General features: G+C 41.0%; 1 protein-coding gene across 8 annotated transcripts; it reads right to left on the reverse strand.

Annotated features, from left to right (window-relative positions):
• Positions 1 to 343: 343 nt before the first annotated feature.
• On the reverse strand, positions 344 to 9,414 carry LOC146383067 (proton myo-inositol cotransporter-like). Of its 8 annotated transcripts, none has more exons than XM_084934208.1 (11): positions 9,337 to 9,414; positions 7,894 to 8,363; positions 7,511 to 7,670; positions 7,128 to 7,336; positions 6,908 to 7,016; positions 6,609 to 6,772; positions 6,130 to 6,244; positions 5,647 to 5,772; positions 4,589 to 4,707; positions 3,731 to 3,883; positions 344 to 2,177 (listed from the first exon to the last, which is right to left on the reverse strand). In XM_084934208.1, exons 2-11 carry the CDS (start codon positions 8,333 to 8,335, stop codon positions 1,951 to 1,953), a joined length of 1,824 nt encoding a protein of 607 aa, XP_084790334.1. In that variant the 5' UTR covers positions 8,336 to 8,363; positions 9,337 to 9,414; the 3' UTR covers positions 344 to 1,950. The 8 variants fall into 8 exon arrangements, with proteins under 8 accessions (XP_084790334.1, XP_084790335.1, XP_084790336.1 ...); XM_084934209.1 differs by having other exon boundaries at positions 7,894 to 8,360; positions 9,337 to 9,413; XM_084934210.1 differs by lacking the exon at positions 9,337 to 9,414 and adding an exon at positions 8,608 to 8,920 and having other exon boundaries at positions 7,894 to 8,360.
• Between the last annotated feature and the right edge of the window lie 367 nt (positions 9,415 to 9,781).

A 9,781-nucleotide genomic window follows, 5' to 3' on the forward strand; every position in this document is an offset into this window, starting at 1 on the left:
TAGGTCCTCTAGAGTAGGTAGGGGGCATCCCATGGTTTTCTGGGCCACCCTCTGGAGCGCCTTGTTTTGTGCCACTGTACAAGAGGAAAACCACACACAGAAGTAATATATTAAAATACTCTGTGGAGCAGCAGTAGGACACCAACAGCCTCTGGAAGATGTTCTTCCTCAGGATCTTTAGGAAAGTCTCTGTTATTCTTTGTTTCAGTGTTGTGAGCACTTCAACAATTTTTCATGCAGTCTTAGACTCTTAGAAATGATGTCATGTCACCATCTTCAATTACATTTGAGCAACACTCAAATGACCTTTTCACACAAAAACTGACTGACTTCACAGATCAGGCTCCTTTGACACGTTTATTTATCAAATATGACATTGGTGAAAAGAAAAGAAAACACACATATATTGTAACTTTGCAAACAGTCAACTTTTCATATACAAAATGCCGATCATCTCACTTATCCATAAAATTCATTTATGGCCTTTTAACCTGAAATGCTTTCCCCTCGAAGCTGTCAAGACAATCAGCTCTGTTCACCCGAGGGAAAACTGTCTCATACAAAGGTGGTAGTGTCATGAGTCTAGTCTTTTTCCCCAGCGCATTTCAAACAAAAGCAGAATGGATCTGTAACTACAGATCACGTAGTTTTAGGTATCAAGCACTTTCATGTTTCCATGTGGAGGTTTTGTACAATTTCCAAATACATCTTAGCCTGTGCTTGATGTACAAAAAAAAAATAAGGCCGCATGAAAAATATTTAATGAGAAATCAATATTTGTAAATGCCAGCAGTGCCAATAAAGCAAACTGGTACTTATCAAAGTATCCCAGTGTAAAAAGGACATTCTGTACAAAAGCCCTCTGTGGGACGTTGTTCTTGATCACCATTATCTGAACTGCAACAACAAAGATATGAAATTGAACATTTTGAACATCAAAAAGGCATTTTTCTTTGTACAGTAACATAACATCAAAGTTTGTAGCACTTTAATACCTCGATGCATTACTTACAGTTATATAGGCTATGGCACTGTCTGACTCCACGGCTCCATAGTTTGCTTGGCTGAATTCCAAATCATGCTAAAAAAAACAACAACTTGCTATAGCAATCTGGCACGTAGGAAACATATATTTTATTTATCACTTTATTTTATTATTTATTGAAAAAATAAAAGACTTTAAAGTGCAAACTCGCCCACTTTCTAGCTGACAACAAAAACACGTGATTAGTATTTTTGACACCAGCTTTGATTGGAGGACTAACCCCATGTTAATGATTTCGAAAAGATGTGCAAACGTCCAGTGAAAGCAGTTTCACAGATCTTCAAATTCTCAAATCCTTATCATTTCACCACAATCAGATTTCTGCCCGCATCTCGTTTTTGTAGTTTATAAAAGATGGATGGTCAGATGGAAATCACACAACTTAATGGAATTAAATATGTGAGGGTAAACGATGAGTCAGCAACCAACTGTGTGGTTAAAACAACAACAAAAGGCTTGTTTCTAAAAGGCTTCTCAACAAGAAAATGGAAATATTTCACTCATTTTCATTGTGGTCTGATCAGTTTGTAAAACAAGGATTTTCTGATCCCAGCAACACTGTCACAGATTAACTGTGCCCACAGCAATACTGCGTAGACACCAGTCAGTATTCCCTTTTTATTAGTGCATAAATGACGATGAGAAATAAGGAGGATATTCAAAAGTAAGAAATGCAAAGCAACACGATTTCCAGGTGAGATAAAGGCAGAACTAGAAAGAAATTTGAAAAAGTTGCTTAAATGAAAGAAAGCACCAGTTAAAGTCAACCCCAGGGGAGCTCTAGCCTGCGTTTGGTCCCATTCGATCACACCCACCAGAGGGAACCGTGAATACCTTTTCCTCCCCGCAAGAGCAGCCATCCCAGGAAAACCAAAGGACAGAGTGCAAAGCGAAATCATCCCAGTCTACTCTACATCTGAGGCGTCGTTGTCAGAGGGGAGGTAGTTGCTGCCTTTTACCCGGATGTATTGGACATTACGATTGTCGTTGGGTGAAGGATCTCCACAGGAGCAGAGCTGACCTGCGAACAGGTTCTCGATCTCTTCCAGCTGTAGGCCCTTTGTCTCTGGGAGGCAGCCCTTTACAAAGATGAGACCCAGCATGGCCAGGCCCGTGTACAAGAAGAACGCACCTGGAATACAGGGATTTTGGGAATTAGGCTCAAAACTATGAAGTTCTTGGCTGTAAATTAAACTTGATAAAGTTGTGTGAATTGTTTATATAAATATTTAAATAGGGGAAAAAACACCTAATAAACAAATGCAATTCCTCTAAATAACCTTAAAATAACCTTAAAAAGCTATGCACACTGCTCAGAAAACTTAAACACAGCATCAAGTTAAGCATGCAGGATATTGATGTGGTCAGTTAAGTAGCAGAGGGGGTTATTCATCAGTTTCAGCTTCTTTGGGGTTAATAAAATTAACATCAGGTGCACTAGAGGGGCAACAATGAGATTACCCACAAAACAGGAATGGTTTTACAAGTAGAGACCACTGGCATTTTTCCCTCCTCATCTTTTCTGACTAATGCAGAAGGTTTGCTGTGTCTCACAGCACAGTCTCAAGAGCACAGAGGAGATTCCAGGAGTCAGGCAGTTACTCTAAAAGAGCTGGACAAGGCTGAGAAGGTCCTTCAGTAGGACTCATCAGCAGGACCACTATTTGTTCCTGGCAGGATGGAAACTGCCAGAGCTACAAAATGACCACTAGCCAATCACTGGTGTAAATGTCTGACCAAACAACCAGAAACAGACCTCATGAGGGTGGCCTGAAGGCCCAATGTCCTCTAGTGGGCGCTGTACTCACTGTCTGGCACCATGGAGTCTAATTGGCATTTGCCAGAGAATACAGAACTGGCAGTTCCACCAACCCTGCTCTCACAGATAAGGTTTACCTTGAGCACATGTTACAGCCATGAAAGGGTCTGGAGAAGCCAGGAGAACATTATACTGCCTGTAACATCTTTCAGCATGACTGGTTTGGTGGTAGCTCAGTGATGGTTGGGGGAGGCATATTTCTGGAGGGACCTCTACATCCTAGGCAGCGGCGCCCTGACTGCCCCCCAGACCCCACTCTGGTGCAGTGGGTCCTGGGTTCGTCTTGGTGGACAACAATGCTCAGCCTCATGTGGCAAGAGTATGCAGGCAGTTCCTGGAGGATGAAGGACTCAATGCCATTGACTGACACCCACGCTTGCCTGACTTAAATCCAATAGAACTCAGGGATGTTATGTTTTGGTCCATCTAACGTTGTTGGGCTGCACCTCAGACTGTCCAAGAGCTCAGTGATATCCTGAGATCCTCAGGCATGCATACAAGCAGGTGAGGGCTGTACAAACTGCTGAGTACCATTTTGAATAGCTGGAATGAAGATCGGGAAAATGGACCAGGCTGCCGCATCATTTTTTTCACTTTTTCAGGAGGTGTCTTTGAATAATTTTCATTTCCATCAAACGACTCGGGATGCTTACGTTCCAAACACATTACCCAGTCCATATCATTTTTTCCTTGGAGGTCTGATCCTTTAACTTGTTTTAAAGAAGTATTTAACCCACTTAACCACAACTCAACCAGCAATAAAAGTGTCTGTCCCTTTCTTTTTTTTTGCTATGTTTTATACTTTTAGCATTTCCAGTTACTTAATACCCTAAAACACTTTAGCTGCTATCTTAATGCAGTCTTACCATAATAAGTAAGAAACTCTGCAACATGGAGAAACGTCAGAGACACCAAGACATTGAAGATCCAGTTCACCCCAGCTGAACAGGCGTTGCCAGTACTGCGCGCCCAAAGTGGGTAGATCTCAGAGTTCACTGTCCAAGGCATGGGGCCCATACCTGTAACATGTATTGTATGCATTATTTTATCACATTAGACATGTGTCAACATATTAGCTGTTGGTTAGCCTTCATGATTAGGATAACACTGATAACATTCAAAGAGGTTGAGTATGAAGAAGCATTTTCCTACATCTTGAAAATTTTTTCTATTTCTATTTCCATAACTCGTTTCTTAGTGTCACATTACAACATATTAACAAGTGATGATTTTGTTTTCGAATTTGCAAATGTTTGAATAGACATGATTTAGTATAAAAGATGGACCCAGACTCTGTGTGAAAAGTGATGGTAAGGTGGAAGCGCCTTTTATAAGGAAGGAATTTATAAGGCAACTTTTAAATGAGATCATGTGTTTTCAGAAAAGTCATTTTCAGATGGGGCGACTCATCGGTAGATTGTTTATTAATTGAACGACAGGCTGTTCATCACAAGTTTTCAGCCAATAAGACAGCAATGCAACAGTCAGACATAGTGCTCACTCCTCAGCTTTATAATGCTACTTCACTGACTGTCACACAGTAGCCATATCCATCATTTATACTGTCCAAGTTACCTCACAGTCAAACTAAATTAGGGGAATAGACTCAGCACGTTTCGGTTCAGCTGCAATAAGATGGGGATGGCTATGAACTGAGAACTAATAATTAAAATAACAAAATAAAAACAAATACAAAAAAAACCAAGAAGAAATTCATTTTAAACCTGGAGCAAAGAACGCAAGGTAGAGGATGAGGCCAAAAAGAACAATCCAGGAGTAAGATGAAGGACAGTAGTTGTACGCCCAAATTGGATTGTCGCTTGCTTCGGTTCCATTGGAACACCTGGATTAAAAATAAAAATAATAATAATAAAAAACAGAAACCATATTGTAATTCATAAAGCCACCCTACTGTTTTACATTTAGATTTTATTTAATTAAACATAATGTTATCAAATGTTTTACTTATTTTATTTTCATTGCATTTAGATTTTTACTTATTTTGCTTCTTTGATTTACTAAATTTTTGGATTGAATACTTGTTGCATTTTCCTTTTATTGAGCTAATCATCTCAACTTTGGGGGTAAATAACACAGATTAGCTTAAAAGTATTTGAAAAACAATCTATTACAGTGCAGGTCATAGACAGTTATACTTTAATACTTTAAGTACTACTTTTAGTAGTATTTTAAAACTGGACCTTCAAATAATGTTCACAGACACATGAACTGAAGGTCGGGAAGAGACGTGCTCTCACACTCTCAGATACGCAACTCAAGCTTAAAACACACAACACATCACCACACCTATGACGTAACACTGGATCCTGTTAATGTGACACAGACAGGAGGCTATAAAACTCCACCCTTCTGTTCCTTCTAACAATTGTCTTACAACAAAGAGGATCATTCAAGTTAATAATGGAGAGTTTTATCTGCATCTGTTCTGTGTTTTGTTAACATTATATATGTAAAAGATGTCTGTTGATGGCATTGCAAGACATCCCTGTGGTTTTTTTTGGTTTTGGTTTTTTACCTTGAAAATGATTGCATTAGTGATTAAGTTGAGATGATATTATGCAGGTTTTCCATGAGTTTGTTAGCACTATTATTTCACTACTTCTTTATGCACTTTTGATATCATCCATATTTCCATCCATCCACTTAGCAGTCATATCCAAGAAAGAAATCACTGGAACATCTTTCCGGACCTTTACATTTTTTGTGAGCTAATGCATACACCTTCCCTTTATACAAAAACAAAACACCCCAAATATCTGACCTTCCCCAGGCTGCATGATCAGTGGATGACTGATTGACAGGAACACAGGAAGAGTCGTACACGTTGGTGCCATTTTCAAGGAAACAAAATCCACAATCTGGATCCAGCATGCAGCCTTCACAAGACCTGCAGGACAGAGATGAATGCAAAAGCTTTCACAAAAGACACCACCAAATCTACTGAGCGGCAGACATCAGGCCTTTAAAGATCAAGCAAATACAACTATTGTTGGAGGTAGGAGGAAGAGTGAGGGGTTAAAAATCACCAGAGATGCATACACGCACTCCAAGAATGAAAGTTAGCGAAATCATTGTCACAACAGTGAAGAAATACCAAGATAAGCATCACCACAAAATACATAATACAACCAAATGTTGAACGACAACATAGTGTAAACTGACAGGAAGTCGGACTGCCCGCATGCTATGTTGCAATACAAAAACAAATAAAAATTAGTGCAGTGTGATTTTTTTTTCTTCTTACCCATATGTCCTGCAGGTTGAGTTTTGGGGGTCTAATGGGTGGAGGGTTATAGGAGGAGAGTTCTGGGCAGATAGCAAGAACCCAACTGCCAACAGAGCCAGACTCAGACCAGTTCCTGCATCGGAAACATAATGAGACAAACACACTGAGAAAGACGGCAGGGGTGTCTGCAGAAACAAGCAGTTCATTTTCATATACCTGAATAATATCATTGACCAAATATAATACTATTACCATAAAAACACATTAGTTTTACTTTAGAAGTCAGTCTGGTTGCAAAAGTCCCAGAGATGTTTACATGAAAATGACCCCTGTCCTGCCCACTGTAAACACTTTTGGCCTTAGCTACAGTAAGAACGCATTTCTATAGTTATATTGTTGATTTGTGACAAATTGTGTTAAATTCACTTAACACAAACACCCCCCAAACTTAAAAATAAAATGCATCTATCAATCAAGTAATCTCTATAATTACAAACCTAAAAGACTGCCTAGGGTCAGCTTCCTGCGACCCACTTTCTCAACAAGCCAGACTCCCAACAAGGTAAACACAAAGTTGGTAGCTGAAGTTGCTGCAGCCAACCATATTGCCTGTTTATCATCACGCACCCCAGCCATCTGCACAATGGTTGCACTGTAGTACCTAGGATAAAGCACAGGACAGCACAGGACAGATTTACGGAAAACACACTTGCTCTGATGTGGCGCTTGAGGTTTTACAGCAATGGTTAGCATTGTCATGCGGTCTGAAACTGAACAAAACAAAAAGTCGGCCTACATGACGGTGTTTATCCCAGACAACTGCTGAAACATCTGGAGCCCACAACCAACGATGAGAGCCCTACGAGTCGGCGAGTGCCTGAGGATACGGAAAATAACAGGCCCACCTAGAAAATAACCAGGAAAAAAAAAAGAAAACACACAGTGTGATTAAGCACGCGCAGATAACACCTGCAATGTTGCACAACTTACTTTCCCTTTTCCCAGACATCGTTTACCTCCGTTTAAATCTTTCTCTTCTTCCTCAATGCTGGCTCTGATGGTGTCATACTCCTCATCAATGTTCTGGCCTCCTCTGATCTGGCTGAGAACCTGATGAGCCTCTAGGCTTCGGCCTTTTTGGAGGAGCCAACGGGGGCTCTCGGGCAGAAAAATAAAGCCGAAGAACTGCAGCACAGAAGGAAGGCAGGAAAGGCCCAACATGTACCTAAAGCATGGAGAAGATGCAGCTTCTTGGAATCTGAAAACTCTGGTGCCCTTATTGGCATTCACGGCAAAGATCCAAATAATGGTAAAAAAGGGATAAATCAAATTTAACCAAACTAAACTATCTGTCATGTAAAGCCCTTAGCACAGGTGAGAGAGCATCAAAGCTGCGTACCTCCAGCCGTCTTGTCTCAGGTAGCTGAAAGCCCCATCAACCACACTGGCAATGAACTGGCCACCAGTGATAAAGAGGGAATTGATAGTGACCAGCTGACCTCGCAGGTGAGGAGGGGAAACTTCTGCGATGTACACAGGAACAGTCATGGAAGCAATGCCTAAAGGCAAGGAGAGGAACAGTTTCATGCTAATGTACAACAGATGCATTCCCACAGACGATTCATATTACATCCTAACTCTGCCGTATAATTCAGAGCTCTGTGTTTGAATAAGGCAAATATTGAATAATTAAAGTCAAACAAAGGGTTCCTTATAAGGAGCAAAATCATAATGGTGACTTTACCTTGATACAAGCTGTAGTGTTAAATAAAAATAACTTACCTATGCCCAAACCAACTGTAATTCTGCCAACAAGGAGGACCACCTTGTCTGGGGCAAGACTCAAGATGATGCCACCGACAGTGAAGATAAAGCTGGCCACAAGGATACAGATCCTGCGGCCCAGCCACCCGTTCAGGTAGCCTCCACTCAGGGCAGAGAGCGCTGCAGCTCCCACAGTACTGGAAACCAGCAGCTCCTGCCACAGAGCATTCAGGTTCATCTCCTTCTTGAGGAGAATCATGGCTCCAGAAACCACTCCAGTGTCATACCCAAAGAGGAATCCCCCCAAGGCAGAGAAAAACGCCAACAAATAGACAAAAAGCGGCTTGGGGGCATCCCGGTCTAGGAGATTCTCCTCCACATGCCTAGATGGAGGTCCTATGAGACTCCGCTTTCCATCGTTCCCGGCTTTCTGTCTCCTGCTGGCCATGAGGTTGCTCATGTGCTCCAAGCTGTACTCATCATAGCTGCTGGACATAGGAGAAACCAGAGGTTAAGCTCACCAGGGGTTGCAGGTCACCACTTTATTAAATCAGCCAGTTGAGATACTTCTGTGAGGAAGTGGCGGTGACGTGTACATGGATGCAGTCATTTCCCATTAAAGCAGATTACAAATCATAATCATTTTTTGTTGTTGTCGTTTTCCCCTCAACAAAATAATAGCAATATTTTCAATGCAAGACGTTCAGCTAACCTCTAAGTTAAAGTCCAAACCTTGGGTGTGTTTTTAGGTGTCCAGCTCGAAAAAGCAACAGGAAAGAAAGCACCACGTCGTGATTTTAGCAGCTATACTAGCTAACTTTGATGACGACATGTCGTGACTAATTCCTGTGGTTAACCGAGAGCTAGATTCTGCTAGTGTCGCATATTTCGGAGTCGCGTCGTGGGAAAGCTGCCTAAACCGTGTAGGTTGATGACTTTAAGCTGACTTTAGATGTTTTTGTTCACCACTGACAGCGCTACTGCTTTGCTCTGCGTGCAGCCATGTTTGTGCATGAGGTCACGTGCCCACCCGGCTACAAAAAACAATGTCGTTTCTTTTTTTCAAACAGAGAGTTTACGATCTTCCTACAGCACCGTGCCAAACTCCATCCAAAATGTCATTTTTAACGAATTTGTGCTCAGCGGAGACTTTTGTGCACGTAAAACCAGAGTTGACAGCACATGTATTGTCTACTCGAAAATTCGGCAGAGATGTGAGCGAACAATTTTCATTCAGATCACTTTTCCCCATCTATTTTTCATTACTTTCATGAGTGTTTCCGAATGTAACTTCTACTTCATTTATTCTTATAATGCTAAAAGTACGGAATGGTAAGTGACCCTTATGCCCCTCGTCCCCATAAGTTATCTGTTTGCAGTAAAGTCAAATAAGTCGCATTACTGGACTTTAGCCTGTCAGGTCACCTTAACTATCTGTGAAAAAACTCTAGCCAACCATACCTCTAAAAAAGCTGCTTTCCTCCAGCGCACAGTGCTGCTGTCGATGTGTTCTTCAACAAACAGGAAGTCTGTTATGTGGATCATATGATATTATCCCTGGAAAAAAAAAGTAAACACGCCCATTTGAACTGTAAAATGTAACCCAACTGGTTCTTTTTATGGTAGTCGTGATTAATGAGCCAACACAGCAGGAATTTGCACTGGCCACAAAACATGGCAAAGATTTCAACTGTGAGCACTTTTTTATGCGCTATCAGTAAGTTTGGGCAGATTTAGATGGATACGTTTCGCGAAGGTAAATATTAACTGTTGCTTAGCTACTTTCGTTTTTATTTTCTTATGTATTTTTACCCCCAAAATATGATTAACATTCTTTTTTTAATCAAACAGACACTTGACAGATAAAGACACGTTTTCCACTGGGCTTTCCTACATATAAATTGTG

The sequence above is a fragment of the Perissodus microlepis genome, chromosome 7, assembly GCF_051167445.1.
Source record: "Perissodus microlepis isolate ML-2025 ecotype Zambia chromosome 7, ASM5116744v1, whole genome shotgun sequence".
Lineage (NCBI taxonomy): Eukaryota > Metazoa > Chordata > Actinopteri > Cichliformes > Cichlidae > Perissodus > Perissodus microlepis.